The 21,005-nt window shown below is 39.1% G+C and overlaps 1 protein-coding gene across 8 annotated transcripts in view; it reads right to left on the bottom strand.

Annotated features, from left to right (window-relative positions):
* NAALAD2 (N-acetylated alpha-linked acidic dipeptidase 2) overlaps positions 1–21,005 on the bottom strand; it is a 135,164-nt gene that overhangs the window by 77,028 nt on the left and 37,131 nt on the right. For 6 of the 8 annotated variants that reach the window (XM_007188914.3, XM_057552935.1, XM_028168170.2 and 3 more), the window contains 3 exons: positions 10,601–10,704; positions 6,530–6,852; positions 5,726–5,837 (listed from right to left, as the gene is read on the bottom strand). In XM_007188914.3, the coding sequence (XP_007188976.2) occupies positions 5,726–5,837; positions 6,530–6,852; positions 10,601–10,665 (500 nt within the window). In that variant the 5' untranslated portion in view covers positions 10,666–10,704. Of the gene's footprint in view, positions 1–5,725; positions 5,838–5,955; positions 6,156–6,529; positions 6,853–10,600; positions 10,705–21,005 lie in introns of those variants that run through there. The other 2 variants (XM_057552938.1, XM_028168173.2) reach the window with 2 other exon arrangements.

Raw genomic sequence — 21,005 nt, 5'->3', positions numbered from 1 at the left:
GGAATCACCATACTAATCAGCTAAAGCAGAAAAGAAGAAAAGTCATATGATCATATAAATTGATGCAGAAAAACTGAATCTGAGCGGGGCCCTATGGGCTCCCAGGCACGGAGGCCTTTTTGTCTCCCATTTCTTGTAGGCAAGACTCCAGCCTCCATGACATTCCCCGAGTTCCAAAGGGCAGATTCCAACAGTTGCAAATCAAAGGAGGAGCAGCCAGGAAACCACCTGAGGCCCTGCACACATCCTAATCTTGTCAGCAACCCCACCCTTTTGAAACTGCAGAAGAAAGAAGAATGCAGGACTGTTACTGCCTTGATCCTTATAGCATACCCATGACCAGGAGCCCTGACTGTAAGACCTCTCCCTATTCCCCAGGGAGGGGGACACAGTTCTTGAGGTGTTAGCCTGCTGTGTTCCCCTCTTTGCCTGGCAAAGAATAAAGCCACCCTTTCTTTCTCCTCCAAAACTCTGTCTCTGTATCTAATCTTGGCATTGGTGTACAGGGAGCCAAGATTTTGAGAGCAAAACCATTTTACAACTGCCAACTAAAGTGTGTCACTGGCCATCTGGTTCTACAAGGATTAGCTCATTAGTCACTGCATTTACTGACCTCCAACACACTCTGAAAGGAATTCAGGGTGGAGATCAGGAATGAGATACTCTATGCTCTGGGAAAAACTGGCAGAACAGGCCTTCAGATAGTTAGATATTTTCAGGAGAAAATTTTATTTACCCAATTTCTTGTATCTTCTCATACATAGAAAAGCACTAAAATTATTCATGGAGATATCTGCTCCTTGTGACTAGCACCAACCTTCTTGTTACTAGTAGCAACCGTGTACCAAGATGTGTGCTTGATTGCATGCACCCCCTTCACTAAAATCATATATATACGGACCTGGACCTCCACCCATCCCCACCTCCACCTCTTGGGAGAAGTTACAAAGAGCTATCTGAGAGAATGTCTCCTGGGTATAGTCCTCTGTAAGTCCCCAAATAACACTGAACTCACAGCTCTCTCATGTGCTTTTTTTTTTTTTTCCAGTTGACACAATATTTAATACCCATTCATGATTTAAAAAAAAAACAACAAACCTCTTAGCAATCTTGGAATAGAGGGACGTTTCCTTAACTCAGTAAAGAATATCTACAAAAAATCTACATACAACATCACACTTAATGGGGAAACTCTGAGTGCTTTCCCACTAAGATCAGACATAGGGAAAGAATGTTTGCTCTCATCACTTTTATTCAATGCAGTACTGTAATTACAATCAGCACAATAAGGACACACACACATATATATATATATACACACACACACACACACACACACACATATATATATATATATATATATATATATACACACACACATATATATATGGCATACAGTTTGAAAACAGAGAAATAAAATGGTCCCTATTTGAAGATGGCCTGATTTTCTACACAGGAAGTAAATCCTAATGAATCTACAAAAACTCCTAGAACTAACACATGAGTTTAGACAAGCCACAGAATGCAAAATCAACAGTATTTCTATACACTAGCAACAAACATGTGAAAACTGAAATTAAACACCATATGATTTTATATCTGCTGCAAAGAAAATGAAATACTTCCATGTAAAGGTAACAATACATATACAAGATCTGCATCCTGAAAATTGCAAAATGTTGATAAAGGAAGACCTAAATAATTGTAGAGACGTACCATCATCATGGATGGAAAGTCGAGACAGAGTAAAAATGCAAAGTGCCCCTAAATTGCTCTGTAAGATTAAAGCAATTCTTGTCAAAATCTCATCAAGGATTTTTCTAGATATAGATATATTTATTCTATATTTTATATGAATAGGCAAATGATATAGAAAAATAAAGTGGGAGGAATCATCCTATGCATTGTTAAGGCTTACTACATAACTTCAGTAATCAGGACAGCATGGTACTGGCAGGGAGTAGACGCATAGACCAGCAGAGCATCAGAGAACTCAAAGAGACTCACACAAATATGCCCAACTGGTTACTGACAAAGGAGCAAAAGCAATGGATAGCCTTTCAACAAATGGGGCTAGAGCAACTGGACATCCACAGGTAAAAAAAGAATGACCCTCAACCAAGCATTACACCTTATGCAAAAATTAACTCTAAAATGAATCACAAAATATGTTGTAAAATGTAAACTATAAAATTTGGGGGTAAAAAGAGGAGAAAAGGTATCTAGGGCTAGACAAAGAGTTCTTAGACATGAACCCAAAAGCATGATCTATAGAATGAAAAATTGATAAATTAGACCTTATTAAAATTAAACACTTCTGGGACTTTCCTGGTGGCCCAGGGGTTAAGAATCCACCTGCCGGGCTTCCCTGGTGGCGCAGTGGTTGAGAATCTGCCTGCTAATGCAGGGGACACGGGTTCGAGCCCTGGCCTGGGAAGATCCCACATGCCGCAGAGCGGCTGGGCCCGTGAGCCACAACTGCTGAGCCTGCGCGTCTGGAGCCTGTGCTCCGCAACGAGAGAGGCCCGCGCATCGCGATGAAGAGTGGCCCCCGCTTGCCACAACTGGAGAAAGCCCTCGCACAGAAACGAAGACCCAACACAGCCAAAATCAATCAATCAATCAATCAATCAAAACATACGCATCTGATTCAAGATCCTCATTAAAAAAAAAAAAAAAAAAGAATCCACCTGCCAATGCAGGGGGCACGGGTTCGAGCCCTAGTCCAGGAAGATCCCACATGTCACGGAGCAACTAAGCCCATGTGCCACAACTACTGAGCCCATGCTCTAGAGCCCACAAGCCACAACTACTGAGCCTGCGTGCCACAGCTACTGAAGCCCACGCACCTAGAGCCCGTGCTCCGCAACAAGAGAAGCCACTGCAATGAGAAGCCCGTGCACCACAAAGAAGACCCAACACAGCCCAAAAAAAAAAAAAATTAAACACTTCTGATGTGCAAACAACCCAATTAAGGTGTGAAAGGACAAATAACAGACTAGGAAAAATATCTGTACACCACAAAGCCAACAAAAGACTTGTATATAGAAAATATAAAGAACCCTCAAAGCTCAGTAGAAAAAAAAAAAGTATCCAAATAGAGAATAGGTCAAAGGCATGAACAGACATTTCACTGAAGATGGTATACAGATGGTGAATAAGCACAGGAAAAGATGTTCAATATCATTAGGTACTAGGGAATGTAAATTAAAACCATAATAAGGTATCTCTATGCACCTGTCAGAATGGGTAAAATTAAAAAGAGTAATAACGCCAATGAAAAATATAAAATGATATAGCCATACTATAGTTTGGCAGATTCTTCAACAACTAAAAGTGTACTTTTCCTACAAACAAGCAATTTTCACTCTGGGGTATTTATCCCAGAGAAATGAAAACCTATGATTACATAAAAGTTGTACATGAATGTTAATGGCAGCTTCATTCATAATAGCCAACAGGTGGAAGCAAAACAAATGTCCCTCAGTGGGTGAAAAGTTAAACTGTAGTACATCCCTATGATGAATGAAGAGACTGAAAGACTCTTCCAAATTCATCTACAGATTCAATGCAATTTTAATCAAAGTTCCAGCAGGCTTTTTTTTTTGGTAGGAATTGAGAAGTTGATTCTAAAATTTATTTGGATATGCAAATGACTTAAAACAGTCAAAGCAATTTTTAAAAAGAAAAATTTGTAGGATTAACTCTACCTGATTTTCAGACTTACTATTAAGCTAGACTAAACCAGATAGTGTGGTACTGAGATATATAGATTAATAGATCAATAGAAGAAAATATAAAATCCAAAAAACAGGCCATGGATTTATGATGATCAAGTGATTTTGGACCAAGTACCAAGGCAATTCAACAGGGAAAGAAAAGTTTTTAAACAAATCTTGCAGGAATAATTAAATAATTGTATTTAAAAAATCATCAACTCTTACATCATACCACGCACAAAAATTAACTTGAAGTGGATCATTGACCTAAATGTGCAAGCTAAAATTACAAAACTTCTAAAAAAAATAATAATATAAGAAAATCTTCACAACTTCTCATAGGCCTAGATAGGACACAGAGTATGAAACATAAGACAAAAGATTGTTCAACTGGAGTTTATCGAAATTAAAAATCTCTGCCCTTCAAAAACTCCACTAGGCAAACAAAAAAGCCAACCATAGAACAGAAGAAAATATTCACAAAAATGTCTGACAAAAGAATGTATAAAGAAAGAACTCCTATACTCAATAATAAATCAAAACAATTTAAAAATGAAAAAAAAATTGAACAGAGACCCTATAAAAGAAGCTATACAAATGTCCAATAAGTGCATGAGAAGAGGGGTGGGATAGGGAGGGTGGGAGGGAGACACAAGAGGGAGGAGATATGGGGATATATGTATATGTATAGCTGATTCACTTTGTTATACAGCAGAAACTAACACACCATTGTAAAGCGATTATACTCTAATAGAGATGTTAAAAAAAAAAAAGAAAATGCAAATTAAAACCACAATGGAGATACTAGTACACACCCACTAAAATGGTTAAAATGAAAACAACTGACAATACTAAGGTAGGAATGTAAAATGGTACAACCACTTTTGAAACCTGTTTATCATTTTCTTAAAAAGTTAAAACACGTGCTTATCATCCAACACAGCCATTCAAAAAGAAATGAAATCATATGTAAACATATGCTCATAGCAACTTTGTTCACAATAATCAAAAACTAAAAACAACCCGAGATCCATCAACTACATATTGGAGTCTCTCCATTCAATAGAATACTACTCAGCAATAAAAAGCAATAAACTACAGATACATGCAACTACCTGGATGAATTCCAAAATCATTCATCATGCTGAGTGAAAGACACAAAAAAGCACATACTGTATGATTTTATTTATATAAAGTTCTAGAAAATATAAAGGAGTCCAAAGGAAGGGAGTTGAAGGGAGGAATAAACTGCAAAGGCATGATGTAAATTTTCTGTATCTTAATTGAGGAGGTGGTTTGCTGAGTATATTGTGCATCTGTCAATACTCTCAAATCGTAGGCTTTATATGGATGCAGTTTATTTTATGTAAATTATGATTCAGTAAAAAATTTTTTAATGATACTCCTTTGAAAGAGTCGGAATATAGAAATAAATGTCATAACTGCCTTCAAGGAATTCATAACCACTCCCCTGAATGAATGTCACTCCTTCTCTTGCTAAGAGACTGGTGGGTTTGCACTGATCCTTTTGCTTTCACTTTGTCCTATTTGTGTTACTTAAATTTGCAACACGGGATAAAGGTTTAATTTGTAGAGAACAGAATCTGAAACTTTAATCTCCTTTCCTCTAAATCAGAGTTTGCAACCATCTTACTCTTCCTGGCAGAATATGACATTTAAATTAAATTCCTGATTAAACCCAGGCACAGGGAACAAAGAATAACATTGAGTTGCAGTCCAAAGTACATGAAGTTGAAACATCTCTTAATAAGGCAACCAGATACTTTTTCTGCAGATGAAGTTGGGGAAGAAAGGCTCCTTCAACATTCAAGTAGATTTTACTCTAAGAGTGGAATAAAGGAACATTTAAACTACCATGAATTAATGTGATATTGTATAATTTCACACAAAGATTACCCACATGAATAAAATCAGTTTTCATACAGTTCTCACTCTGCAATATTTTAAACACTATTTTTATGATCAAGTATACAAAACAAACTTACCGGAGAAATGATTTAATATTTTCAGCTTTCATCTCAGATACCAGTTTCCACCTTAGATTTTGGTGAGTGTCCACTGAAGTGGCTGTTTCTTTGAGAGGCTTACTAAGCCAGCCTGGGAGGAAAATACATACACATATGCATACTACATACACAAGAAATAGCTTTTGACTTTTATAAAAACTAGAAGCCAAAGGGGAAGAAGGGAAAAAAAAAAAAAAAAAAGCCCTTACCTAAGAAACAGATCATGGTGAGCTTTACAAAAACTTCATACCAAATGCAGAAAACCTTCAAATTCTGATGTGTAACTTTGAGTTGGTTAAACGAGTTTTAAATGAGGGCTATTCTTTTCATTTTCCCATGAGCTATGCATCAAGGCACGGGTCTTTATCTTTCTTGTTCTCCCATGGGGGTTAAGTTCGTAGCACAGTACCTGACACACAGGGAGCATTCGAAAAATATTTATGTAATAAATGATTACAGAAGGGCAGTTGAAAGTTTTGACTCATTAATGGTCTTGGAAATGAAATCATCTTTTTGACCCCTGCGGATAGTGGCAACTCTAAATTGTCTTCACAACAGCCCTTAACAGTACCCTGAACTCAGCGAGCATTTAATAAATTTGAATTTCTGGCACACTTTATTAGGAAGGCCGAAATGCATTCCACTCAGTTTCCAGTTCTGCTGAAACTGGCGGAGCTCAGCCGGCCCGGCGCCCAGCGCTGCAGCCCAGCTCTTCAGCCCCAGGTTCTCCCGCTTTTCTCCGGGGAGGCCGGAGGGATCCGGGGAAGGGGTCGGTACACTTACCCACCATAAATCCACCCAGGAAAGATGCCAGCGCTGCAGCCAAGCACATCCCGAGGTGCAGACGACCCCTGGACTTGGCCATGGCTTCCTCGGGACTGAGCAGGAGGCGCCGGCTACCGGAGCGAGCCTCGGGAATGAGGGCGAACAGAGAGCGCGCGCCCGGGAACGCGGGGAACGCCCAGGTTGCCGCAGACCGTGGCCTCCGCTGACCTTCCTCAAAGCCCTGCCTCTGCCCTCCAGGTGGGTCCAGAGGCGAATGGAAACCGGCCCCAAACTCCTGGCTCCTGCGATCCCCGGGGGGCCTCGAGGGGAGAGAGGAAGCCCTGCAGGAGGAGGACACGTTCTGCTTGCTGGCAGGCAACGTCCAATCTGTTGATCCTGGACAAAGTGTGCTTTCGGCATGGGGGTGGGGGGTGGGGGGTGGGGGTGGGGACTACTGAAAATGTCCCTGCTTGTTCCCTAAAGAACTCTACTTACCAGCCTCATTCTAGGAGTTGCCAGATGCATTTAACTCCAGCTTTTTCTTCACTGTTTATTGCCCTGCTGCCAGATTCTGACTAATTTATAACCGGTCACACTTGGGCAGCCTTTCTGGTCCTGGCTGCTCTCTGATAACACATTAGTTTCCTAACCACATACAACCTCAGAACTGATAGGATTGGGCTCTTTTGTCTTCCTTTACCCAAACAAGTCTCCAAATTACTGAAATTGTCAGTTTCTTCTTCTGTAACTGGGGTTTTTCCCTATCTCACTAGAATGTTGTAGGTTCAAATTAATAAGATTAACCACTGAAGGTGCCTTGCACCCTAACCCATGGTGGTTTCTCAACAAATGTCATCCTCCCTAACCTCCCCCTCCTATCACGTTTACCCCAGCATTTCTTTTTAAAAGTGATTAAAAGGTTTACAAGGCAGTACTTGTAAATAGGACACCATTATCCATCCATTTTACCCTGGAGGAAATCTTTAGCAATTCATGACTGGATTCATCCTATCCAACCAAAAGCAATTTTGCAGCCAGAGCAAAGGTGCCTACTGGGTGGAATATGAACAAGATAGTACATCTCTGGTTATGAAACTGAGAAGGACCCTGTGGGGTTCCCCAGTACAAATCCTTTCTGTGTCACTCATTTCTTGTTTGTAGGAAATTGGCTTCATTCAGCCTCCTTGACCTTCCCTGAGTTCCAAAGGGCAGGTTCAAACAGTTGCTAATCAGGGAAGGGAAGGAATACAGAAACTATGGAGGAGCAGTCAAGAAACAACAGTGCAGCCTTCGGGCAGGGTCCTGGTTCCTCTTGAGGGAATATATATAGCAATATCTTTGAGTTCTTCTGAAAAACTAAGGCCCCCACCCAGGTAGAGGACGGCAACTTCAGGCTGAGAGCAAGATTCCTGGAGCACTGCCCTGTTACCTCACCACCAACCAATCAGAACAAAGCCACACACCCTGCAGCCCTCACCCCAAATTTTACCTATAAAAACTTCTCCCCCCAAACAATTGGGAAGTTTGGTGTTTTTGAGCACGAGTCACCCATTCTCTTTGCTTGGCCCTACAATAAACCTTTCTCTGCTCCAAAATTCTGATGTTTCAGTTTATTTGGCCTCACTGTGTATCAGGCACATGAACTTTTTTCAATAACAGTTATACCCCCAATCTTCACTGCATTGTCTGAGGCCCTGATAATCTTAGATAAGGCACTTTTCTTTGCTCCAAAAAAGTTGCCAGGAGAGTCTAATTTCTTTTTCTTGCACTGCAATTGTTGATAAATGTATTTGATGGTTTTTCCTTCAAAAATTTTGTAGAAGAAATATAGGTTTCTGATAACTTTCAGACCATACTACTGAACTGGGTAACAAATTACAGAACTCTAATTGAAAAACTGATGGCTTCCTAAAACTGCTAACAACAGATCAAGATCAACAAGAATCAATTACATTAATGATTGAATGAACTGATGAATATTATTATAATTTTTGTGACTTTTCATTTGAAATATTACTGGTTTTTTAATCTTTCATTTTCAGATATGAGGAAACCTTTCCTCTTGTGTAATGACATACAGCAATTTGGTAAATTATACTTTTGTATAATACCTTTGTATTTACATAAAGTCACTAATAATCTGCTCTCCTTGTAACAGGACACAATTGGAAACACTGTTTACATTAACAAGGCTTTGACTAGAAGGCAATATTTGAGAATATGTGTTGAATCAGATATGACCAGACAGCTTTAAGGAACTAAGATTGACTTTATGAAGCTATAAAGCCCCTTAGAAAACCGGCCTGGTACCTTGCTTACTTGCAGTGTTCCCAGCAGCCTTACCAGGTGAGTAAGAATGGTCACTTCCTGGCAGATGCAAGAACCTCAGGATATTTTGGGAACCTCAAGAAGAGAGAAATTCACCCAAATCTATAGGTATTACATGCAAGTGTGATGGCAAATACTTGGCCTGGCTTGCTGGCCTTGAGAGCTATTAAAAATTCAGTCTGGGACTTCCCTGGTGGTCCAATGGTTAAGACTCCATGCTTCCACTGCCAGTTGCTATTCTTGCTGGACTTAAGTAAATAATCAGGCCAATTTGAGTGAAACTAAACTTATTTTGCAAACAAATTAGTTTTAATTTGGCTTTCTTTGGTAGAAATGAGGGTGATTTTAAAGAGAAAAAATTGTGTTTCAGCAAAAACTGTAATACACAGTTATGAATATTAGATTTGAGTTCTATCAATCATCTTTGAAGTTTTGTTCTTCCACCTAAAAACTGGACTGGCTTCTGAATTCTTCTAGTCTCAAATATTTGGCAACGACTGTTCAAACTAATGTTTCCAATTTTTCTCCCCCTTTTGACTTGGAATCATTTAGAACTATAGCTGAACAACTTGATATAAACTTAAGAGAGATCACCACAATAGCCCATGTTTAGACAATCTCTGTGCCTGTCACTTTGTAAGCCACTCAGAAAGTTTACCTGAACACCTGATGACATCATCAGAGACATTTCAAACTACAAAAGATGCTTCGACCTTAAGATCTAGAAATCTTCTCCACTGGCAACTCTCAGGACTCAGACACTAGGTTTACAATTTGCTCCAACCATGAACCTTTGTTTTTCTTTTGTCTCCATAGAAATGCGTCTTAGTAAATACCTGATTGCTTGCACCCTATAGGGCTAACTTTGAGAGCCCACTTGCATCACTGCCTCCTGAAATGAGTAACTGACCTGACCTATTGTCAGAACTAAGAAACTGGCTCAGTGAGATAAAGCAATCTATCAACCCAACTTCTGGACTGTGAAATCTCTTAAAAGAAGTTTCAAAGGCAGGACTGTAGTAGAGCAAAATTTGCCACCTCAAAATGTCTCTTTGGTATACATACTATTTCTAGATGAAAATAATCAAGGCCCCAAAGACTCAGGAGTAAACTTTGATCTTCCTCCTAACTGCCTAAAAGAAGGTAGTTAGAGGACCTGTTGCAGGAATGGAGCTATCAAGTAGATAACTATAGCATGAATAGGTGTGGTACACTGGAAGGAACCTGGAAAAATCTGTTAAAATTCCTCTCTGTGTCCCATTGTCTCTGCCTGGCTCAGCAAACTTTTTTTTTACTACACATCTGCTTTCTATCTCCATGTGAATTACTTTCCTCCCCTTTGAAGTCCCAAACTACTTCCCCCTTTTGTCTTTAGCTAAAGATGGTATTTAAGGTGAGGGTTTTGGCCATTTGGGGGAATTACTCAATTCTTCTGGGTCTCTCTCATCTATACATGTTAAAAAAAAAATGACTAAGTTATTTGTGAAATTTGTTTTTTCCTACTCCTATCTCAATTTTTATAGCTAATTATATGTTGACTAATAGAAGAGATCAGTCTATTAATTAGCACAGTTTCCCAACTTGATTAATATTCCCAAATTAAAATTAGATTATTCGTTCATTCAACGAGGCTATAGCATTCCAGACATTGTGAAAAATTCTGAAGATATGGTCCTTGCCTTTAGGAAGCCTACAACAGTGAGAAGGCAAATATTGAATAGGTAATTAAATGTAAGAAGTTCTAAGAAGGAGCAGTATTACCTTAAATGTGAAGGTTGTCGCTGCCTTAATAGGTGGCATCTGCAATCTTTATCTTGGCAATCCATTGTAAATAGTCCAGTTAACTGGTTCAGCAAGCCTTTCACCTTTGTAAAAATATGGACACAGAGTCATTTCATGATTTCATCTTCTCAATTAAGCATATAAAAGAATGCTGCTATCACAGTTTCTAATTATTAGCATCTTAGAAGATATTTGCATCTTACAAAGCACACTTAACAAAGCAACATTGTTTGATTTATGCCAACCCCTTTCAGTCTTTCCTTCAAAGCTAAAAACTGTATAGGAAACTTTTAGTATTGGAAAATCAATCTCAGTAAAAGTATTTAACACATTTGATCTGCTCAGTATTCAGGGTCTCTAACATGACAGGATCTCACTATCTTCTCCATTAGTGAAGTTAAATTGTTCTTATATAATCTTTTTTTCCCTTCTCCTCTCACATCCTAGAAAAGACAATCTTGTAACTTCAAAGTCCAAATCCTATCAAATGGATCACTGCAAGGTTTGAAAACAAAGTGCGACTTGTGTACTAATAAAGCAGTATATGTAAGTTTCTTAATAAACATACTAATAATTAAGATTTAATAGAGAAGAAATAATATCTAGTGTCAAATTTCACATTTTCCCTGAAGATGTTGCATTATCTTTCATAAAAGAGGGATCGCCTAGATGCTCACTGTACAGATATAGACATGATGCCATTAATGATGTCACAAGGTGATAGGATGATCTGGTCATCGAGATAGCAACATTCTCTTTCCAAAAAAGTGAAAAGTTAATGTCATGGTAGCTGAGATTCATGACAAAAAATACATTCCAACTGAGTATTTCTAAAATCCTGGGTCTAAAAACTGCCCAAAATTTGTTTCAAACTTAAGATGTGAGAATGTTAGTATATTGTACAATAAACCATAACACATAGAGCAGGTGAGAAGTGAGACAGGAGTATAGTGTGAAAAGTGTAAAAGACTAATAAAAGTAAGTGAGAAGAAATTTTAAAAGAAAAGCAGAAAACCATGATTGGATGATTTCCTCCTGATGTCACAATTACTCTACTCAACAGTAAATGTAGAAATTAGAAAAGATCCACCAAGTTAAAGTGTAAAACAGAGAGAGGACTGCCACCCATGTCCTCCTATCAATACAGGGTGTGTGTACCATGATGCTAACATTCCAGGTGGTACCTTGGCGCTGGTAAGTTATATTTATTTGGCCTTTAAACCATGTTTTCCTATCCAGTATTTCTCAACCCTTATAATTAACATGTACCTTCAGCCTATTTTCCATGATAGCTTGTACATAATAGTGCTAGGATCAGGGGACCACTCATGCTTTTTCTTCCAACACTCTCATCCTCTATCCTCATTTACATCCTCAGTCCCTGTGTACTTTCCCTATCATTAGATTATGAATAAATCTCTCCAGATTTTTGATCTTCCTTCTGACAGCCCTTTCTCTATTCCATCTTACCTGACACCTATTTTTACTTGATGATACCCCTTGTCCTAAAACCAGAGAAAAATTCACTTCATGGGGAAGTAGGAATGAGTCACATAGGGACTCATGGAGTCAGAAAGGAAGGATGGACCTTTGCTCTGACATCATAAATCACTGGGTGTTCTCTTCTGAAGTTACTACCCTCTGATTATATCATCTGCTTCTTATTCACATCATTGTCCCCAGTTGAGCACCAAGATATTCTCCCACCTTCTGCAATGGTTTTAACAGCTGTCTTGTAGATTTTTGGTGTACCTCTGACACTTCACTCTTCCTTTTCTTTCACATCTTGCACCCAATCCACCAGTAAGTTCTATTGGCTCTGCAATCAAAATATATCATGAATCCAGCTGCTTCACCAGTATTCATCTAATCCTAGCCCCAGTCATCTCTCATCTAGACTTCTGCAACAGACCCCTAGTGGGGGTCTTCCTCCACTGTTGCTCCTGTTGTTACTTTAGGAAGAAAACTCTATGGAGTCAATCAGATCATGTTATTATTAAAATCCTTCAAAGCTTTCTCATTAAACTTAAAAACAAAATTCAGACTCCTTAGACTGGCAACTAAACCTACTTGATCTAGCTTTTGAAGCTTGCCTCCTTTCAAGGGAAGACAACACTAAGGAAACACATGCAGACCAAGTGCATACAGACCAGGAAACAACCACATCAGCAGAGATCACCAGCATCACAAAGAACCAGACAATCCCAAAGGGAGGCCTGTGGTACTGTGCTCTCCCAGCGCTAGTGTAGTACATCCATATGCCTACAGATGAAGGCATTGGTAAATGTCCAGTGGCTAAGAGCATTCCTGGCCTTCTTCTACAGTATTGTCCAAGGCTTGCTAACAAGACAAAATAACAAAAAATCAGTTTTCAACAATTTTATAATTGGAGGCAGTTGTTGGAAAAGCTAAAATTATTTCATGTTTTTCGTTCAGTGAGCTGAGACTGGTACCTCTTCTTGACCAGCTAGAGTGACCAAGGGCAGTATAACTCATAATAATAGCAATATAATTCATATTCTGCAAGCCCTATCCATAATAAAGGTCAACCCTATATTTCCCTAAACTGCATTGACAATATTTATGATTCAGTGTTTATTCTCTGCTCTCTAAATCTCAGACCACCCCGAGAAAGGCTGTCAGGCATTTGCCAGGCATCTCACTACTACAAGCTTTCATGCAGAATGTCTTTTTTTCTTATAGTAAGGCTATTCGTGAATAAGTGAAAGAGGTTTTCAGATGATCGAGTGGTGAAGTTATTGCAGACTCTGGTTCATACATAGGGTGAAAAAGATAAAGGGAAGAAGAGCCAAAGGGTAAGAGATCCATGGTGTGGTCCAAGGGGATGTGAAATAATGCTCAATGAATGCTCTCTGGCTTTCACAAAGACCAAAATTTTAACAACAAATCTATTCCATTTCCTAAAACACAGGTCATTCTTCCACAGCAAAACTAAATCTCTAACCAACATAGACAATTTGAAAATTCCTTTATGCTGGAACAAACTATCTTAGTGTAGCTTGCATATTGCAAATAGGATAAAAGACCCTGGAACTAAGTGAATAAGTAAAGCTGGACTTTGAATGTGTCAAAAAAATGAAAGGATGATTATAGTCAACTGTACATTGTCACAAGTTTTTCCTCAAAAATATTTTAAAAAGTCAACTCCAATCAATTTGGAAGATAGCTAGATCCCAGGACCATAATCCTGGTAATTGTCATCTTTGTGTGGTAAGCAGGCATACTATAAAGCCAGTATCTTAGCATCAAAACATTGTGTTTTCTGAATTGCTCAGAGAAGAAAGATTCTGTCCTTGCAATTTATTGGCCTGAAGAGACCCTGCCCCACTCCGACAAAATACAGCCAAGGAGAACGACAACCTTCATGGACAATCACATTTTCTTATTTCATTAGTTTTGGTGAAATCAAATTTAAAACTGATCTATAAATACAGAGTTTAGAGTGAGGTGATTCCTATTTACCTTCCACTTTAAAAATTGCTTTGGAAACTTGCTCTGTAGGCATTGGGACATGGCACCTCACTTGAGTGAAAGGGTGGTTTGCCTGTAATTAAAACAACTCCCCCAAAATTAAAAATAGAATTACTGTATGATATGATCCTGCAATTCTACTTCTGGGTATTTACCCAAAGAAAACAAAAACATTAATTTGAAAAGATATCTAGAGATTTCCCTGGTGGTCCAGTGGTTAAGACTCCATGCTCCCAATGCAGTGGGCCCGAGTTTGATCCCTAGTTTGGGAACTAAAATCCCACATACCGCAACTAAGCCCACGGGCCACAGCTACTGAGCCCGCACACTCTAGAGCCTGCGCACCGCAACTAGAGATGCCAGTATGCTGCAATGAAGACCCAGCACAGCCTAAATAAATAAATAAATAATTTTTAAGAAAGAGAGCCACATTCAAATTAAAAAAAAAAAGAAAAGAAATCTACACCCCCATGTTCATTGCACATTATTTATAATAGCCAAAACATGGAAACAACCTAAATGTACATCACTGGATAAATGGATAAAACAGTGTGATAGGTATATATCACATTATACATATACATATGCCATAAAAAAGAATGAAATCTTGTCATTTGTAACAACATAGATGGACCTTGAGGACATTGCACTAAGTAAAATAAGTCAGACAGGAAAAGTTAAATACCATATGATCTCACTTATGTGGAATCTATAAAGCAAAAAAACACACATGTTCTTTAGATTTGTCCACTGAGAGGACCCGGGAGAAGCACATTTCAGGAGCGGTGAACACACATATATTCTTGGCTAATATCATTCTCCTCTAAGTGGACTGAGGATCTTTGGGGAAATGGTTTATTCCAGGGCTGCGGAAAAGGAAATGCAAGTCTGGAACATCTTGTGCCAGAAATCAAGGAAATGCTCAAAGAATGATGGAGACACATCAAAAGGACAGGGAGGGCATCTTGAAGGGGCTGCTATTGATCAAACCTGGGACAAATTAACTCAAAATAAATAATGCTTGTAGTTAATTATAACTCACTGAATAAAATTGGAAATCATGAGTCCAAACAGTTATAAATGAATGAATAAATTTAAATGATATAAATGAATAAATTTAATCTTTGATGAGGAATATGCTTTTTACATAACTTCCAAGTACCTAGCCATAAATATATTTAGTGCACCATTAGATAGTATGCAATAGAAACAGCATCACTTTTGTGATTTTCTGGTCAAGATGCATAACCTATTTGTAATCATGAGAAAACAGACAAAATTACTTTAAGAGATATTCTACAAAATATCCAACCTTTCATTGTCAAAAGTATCAAGGGCATGAAAGTTAAGACTAAGGACCTGTTCCAAAATATATCTATATTTAGAAGAAAAGTAGAGCTGAGAGAACCCTGAGTTACACAAAACTGTCCAATTTAACTCAAAAAACATAAACTGACAATTTTGCAAATTTCTCAATGTCCAATTTGCAAATATTTACAAACTTAAACTAATAATAATTTTATACAATTTTATTTGTAATGCAGAAAAGTTCAGATGTCTTAGAAGTTGATTAGTCTCTATTCCATCTTTCTAAATCAGTAAAAGTCCTTTAAAAGTTGATTTGCCATGGGACTTCCCTGCTGGCACAGTGGTTAAGAATCCGCCTGCCAATGCAGGGGACACGGGTTCGAGCCCTGGTCCGGGAAGATCCCACATGCCACAGAGCAACTAAGCCCATGCACCACAACTACTGAGCCTGCGTTCTAGAGCCCACACTCTAGAGCCCATGAGCCACAACTACTGAAGCCCCTGTGCCTAGAGCCCCTGCTCTGCAACAAGAGAAGTCACCAAAGTGAGAAGATGGCTCACTACAACAAAGAGTATCCCCTACTCACTGCAGCTAGAGAAAGCCCATACACAGCAACGAAGACCCAATGCAGCCAAAAATAAATAAATAAATTTATATTAAAAAAAAAAGGAACATACATAATGATAATCACCTTAAATGTAAAAGGATTAAGTGCTCCAACCAAAAGACACAGACTGGCTGAATGGATGCAGAAACAAGACCCATATATATGCTGTCTACAATAGACACACTTCAGATCTAGAGACTCATACAGAATGAAAGTGAGGGGATGGAGAAAGGTATTCTATGTAAATGGAAATCAAAAGAAAGCTGGAGTAGCAATACTCATATCAGACAAAATAGACTTTAAAATAAAGACTGTTATAAGAGACAAAGAAGGACATTACATAATAATCAAGGGATCAATCCAAGAAGGAGATATTACAATTGTAACTATTGGGTTGGCCAAAAAGTTTATTTGGGTTATGCTGTATGATGTTACAGAAAACCCTGAACAAACTTTTTGGGCAACCCAATATATATGCACCCAACATAGAAACACCTCAATATACAAGGCAAATGTTAACAGACATAAAAGGAGAAACTGACAGTAACACAATAATAATAGGGGACTTTAGGACCCCACTTACATCAACGGACAGATCATCCAGACAGAAAATCAATAAGGAAACACAGGCCTTAAATGACACATTAGACCAGATGGACTTAACTGATATTTATAGAACTTTCCATCTGAAAGCAGCAGAATACACACTTTTCAAGTGCACAGGGAACATTCTACAGGATAGATCATGTGCTGGGTCACAAAACAAACCTCTGTAAACTTAAGAAAATTGGAATCATATCAAGCATCTCTTCCGACTACAACGTTATGAGATTAGAAATCAACTACAAGAAAAAAACTGCAAAAAACACAAACACATGGAGGCTAAACAATATGCTACTAAACAATCAATGAATCACTAAAGAAATTAAAGAGGAAATCAAAAAGTACCTAGAGACAACTGAAAATGAAAACATGATGATCAAAAACCCATGGATGCAGCAAATGCATTTGTAAGAGGAAAGTTTTTAGCAATACAAGCTTACCTCAGGAAACAAGAAAAATCTCAAATAAACAACCCAAGTTTACACCTTAAGCAACAAGAGAAAGAACAACAAAACCCAAAGTTAGTAGGAAGAAACATATCATAGAGATCAGAGCAGAAATAAATGAAACAGAGACTAAAAAAAAAACAAAACAAAAAGGAAAAGATCAATGAAACTCAAAACTGGTTCTTTGAAAAGATAAACAAAATTGATAAACCTTTAGCCAGACTCATCAAGAAAAAAGGGAGAGGTCCCAAATCAATAAAATCAGAAATGAAAAAGGAAAAGTTACAATTGACACCACAGAAATACAAAGTTCTATGAGAGACTATTACAAGAAACTATATGCAAATAAAATGGAACCTAGAAGAAACAGACAAATTCTTACAGGCGTATAACCACCCAAGACTGAACCATGAAGAAAGAGAAGATATGAACAGAAAAATTACCATTAATGAAAGTGAAACAGTAATAAGAAAAACTATCAAAAAGCAAAAGTTGTAAACCAGAAGGCTTCACAGGTGAATGCTACCAAATATTTAGAAAAGAGTTAACACCTATTCTTCTCAAACTATACTAAAAAACTGCAGAGGAACATTTGTGAACTCATCCTACAAGGCTACCATCACCCTGATACCAAAACCAGACAAAGATGTCACAAAAAAGAAAATTACAGGCCAATATCACTGAGAAACATAGATGCAAAAATCCTCAACAAACTATTAGCAAACCAAATCCAACAATACATTAAAAGGATCATACACCATGATCAAGTGGCATTTATCCCATGGATTTAAATATCTGCAAATTAATCAATGTACACCACATTAACAAACTGAAGAATGAAAACCATATGATCATCTCAATAGATGCAGAAAAAGCTTTTGATAACATTCAAAATCCTTTTATAATAAAAACTCTCCAGAAAGTGGACATTGGGGGGAACATAACTCAACATAATAAAGGCCATATATGACAAACACACGGATTCAGGGCAAGATGGCGGAAGAGTAAGACGCGGAGATCACCTTCCTTCCCACAGATACATTAGAAATACATCTACACGTGGAACTACTCCTACAGAACACCCACTGAACGCTGGCAGAAGACCTCAGACCTCCCAAAAGGCAAGAAACTCCCCACGTACCTGGGTAGGGCAAAAGGAAAAAAAAATAACACAGACAAAAGAACAGGGATGGGACCTGCACCAGTGGGAGGGAGCTGTGAAGGAGGAAAGGTTTCCACACACTAGAAGCCCCTTCACTGGCGGAGACTGTGGGTGGCGGAGGTGGGAAGCTTCGGAGCCACGGTGGAGAGCGCAGCCACAGGGGTGCGGAGGGCAAAGCAGAGAGATTCCTGCACAGAGGCTCGGCGCTGAGCAGCACTCACCAGCCCGAGAGGCTTGTCTGCTCACCCGCCGGGGCGGGCGGGGCTGGGAGCTGAGGCTCGGGCTTCAGGTTGGATCGCAGGGAGAGGACTGGGGTTGGCTGTGTGAACACAGCCTGAAGGAGTTAGCGCACCACAGCTAGCCGGGAGGGAGTCTGGGAAAAAGGCTGCAGCTGCCGAAGAGGGAAGAGACTTTTTCTTGCCTCTTTGTTTCACGGCGCAAAAGGAGAGGGGATTCAGAGCGCCGCCTAAACGAGCTCCAGAGACGGGCGCGAGCCGTGGCTATCAGTGCGGACCCCAGAGACGGGCATGAGATGCTAAGGCTGCTGCTGCCGCCATCAAGAAGCCTGTGTGCAAGCACAGGTCACTATCCACACCACCCCTCCCGGGAGCCTGTGCAGCCCGCCACTGCCAGGGTCCCATGATCCAGGGACAACTTCGCCGGGAGAACACACGGCCAGCCTCAGGCTGCTGCAATGACACACCAGCCTCTGCCACCTGCAGGCTCGCCCCGCATCCGTGCCCCTCCCTCCCCCCGGCCTGAGTGAGCCAGAGCCCCCGAAGCAGCTGCTCCTTTAACCCCGTCCTGTGTGAGCGAAGAACAGACGCCCTCAGGCGACCTACACGCAGAGGCGGGTCCAAATCCAAAGTTGAAACCCGGGAGCTGTACGAACAAAGGAGAGAAAGGGAAATTTCTCCTAGCAGCCTCAGAAGCAGCGGATTAAAGCTCCACAAACAACTTGATGTACCTGCATCTGTTGAATACCTGAATAGACAACGAATCATTCCAAATTCAGAAGATGGACTTTGGGAGGAGGATATATTAATTTTTCCCCTTTTCCTTTTTTTGTGAGTGTATATGTGTATGCTTCTGGGTGAAATTTTTTTCTTAATAAATATTTTCTTAATAATTTTTTCCTTATTTTTTATTTTAAAAAAATTTAAAAATTTTTTTCTTAATAATTTTTTTCTTATTTTCTTATTTAAAAAATTTTTTTCTTAATAAATTTTTTTCTTAATATTTTTTCTTATTTTTATTATAAAAATTAATAAATATAAAAATTTAAAAAAAATTTCTTAATAATTTTTTTCTTATTTTTTATTATAATAGCTTTCTTTTATTTTATTTTATCCTCTTTCTTTCTTTCTTTCTATTTTTTCTCCCTTTTATTCTGAGCCGTGTGGATGAAAGGCTCTTGTTGCTCCAGTCAGGCATCAGGGCTGTGCCTCTGAGGTGGGAGAGCCAACTTCAGGACACTGGTCCACAAGAGACCTCCCAGCTCCATGCAATACCAAACGGCGAAAATCTCACAGAGATCTCCATCTCAATATCAAGACCCAGCTTCACTCAACGACCAGCAAGCTACAGTGCTGGACACCCTATGCCAAACAACTAGCAAGACAGGAACACAGGCCCATCCATTAGCAGAGAGGCTACGTAAAATCATAATAAGGCCACAGACACCCCAGAATACACCACCAGACGTGGACGTGCCCACCAGAAAGACAAGATCCAGGCTCATCCACCAGAACACAGGCACCAGTCCCCTCCACCAGGAAGCCTACACAACCCACTGAAACAACCTTAGCCACTGGGGACAGATACCAAAAACAACGGGAACTACGAACCTGCAGCCTGTGAAAAGGAGACCCCAAACACAGTAAGATAAGCAAAATGAGAAGACACAAAAACACACAGCAGATTTAGGAACAAGGTCAAAACACACCAGACCTAACAAATGAAGAGGAAATAGGCAGTCTACCTGAAAAAGAATTCAGAATAATGAGAGTAAAGATGATCCAAAATCTTGGAAATGGAATAGACAAAATGCAAGAAACATTTAACAAGGACGTAGAAGAACTAAAGAGGAACCAAGCAATGATGAAAAACACAATAAATGAAATTAAAAATACTCTAGAAGTGATCAATAGCAGAATAACTGAGGCAGAAGAACGGGTAAGTGACTTGGAACATAAAATGGTGGAAATAACTACTGCAGAGCAGAATAAAGAAACAAGAATGAAAAGAACTGAGGACAGTCTCAGAGACCTCTGGGACAACATTAAACGCACCAACATTCGAATTATGGGGGTCCCAGAAGAAGAAGAGAAAAAGAAAGGGACTGAGAAAATATTTGAAGAGATTATAGTTGAAAACTTCCCTAATATGGGAAAGGAAATAGTTAATCAAGTCCTGGAAGCACAGAGTCCCATACAGGATAAATCCAAGGAGAAACACACCAAGACACATATTAATCAAACTATCAAAAATTAAATATAAAGAAAACATATTAAAAGCAGCAAGGGAAAAACAACAAATAACACACAAGGGAATCCCCATAAGGTTAACAGCTGATCTTTCAGCAGAAACTCTGCAAGCCAGAAGGAAGTGGCAGGATATACTTAAAGACATGAAGGAGAAAAACCTACAACCAAGATTACTCTAAACAGCAAGGATCTCATTCAGATTTGATGGAGAAATTAAAACCTTTACAGACAAGCAAAAGCTGAGAGAGTTCAGCACCACCAAACCAGCTTTACAACAAA

This window comes from Balaenoptera acutorostrata, chromosome 9 (assembly GCF_949987535.1).
Source record: "Balaenoptera acutorostrata chromosome 9, mBalAcu1.1, whole genome shotgun sequence".
Taxonomy (NCBI): Eukaryota; Metazoa; Chordata; class Mammalia; order Artiodactyla; family Balaenopteridae; genus Balaenoptera; species Balaenoptera acutorostrata.
This window is presented reverse-complemented; position numbering and strand designations above follow the sequence as displayed.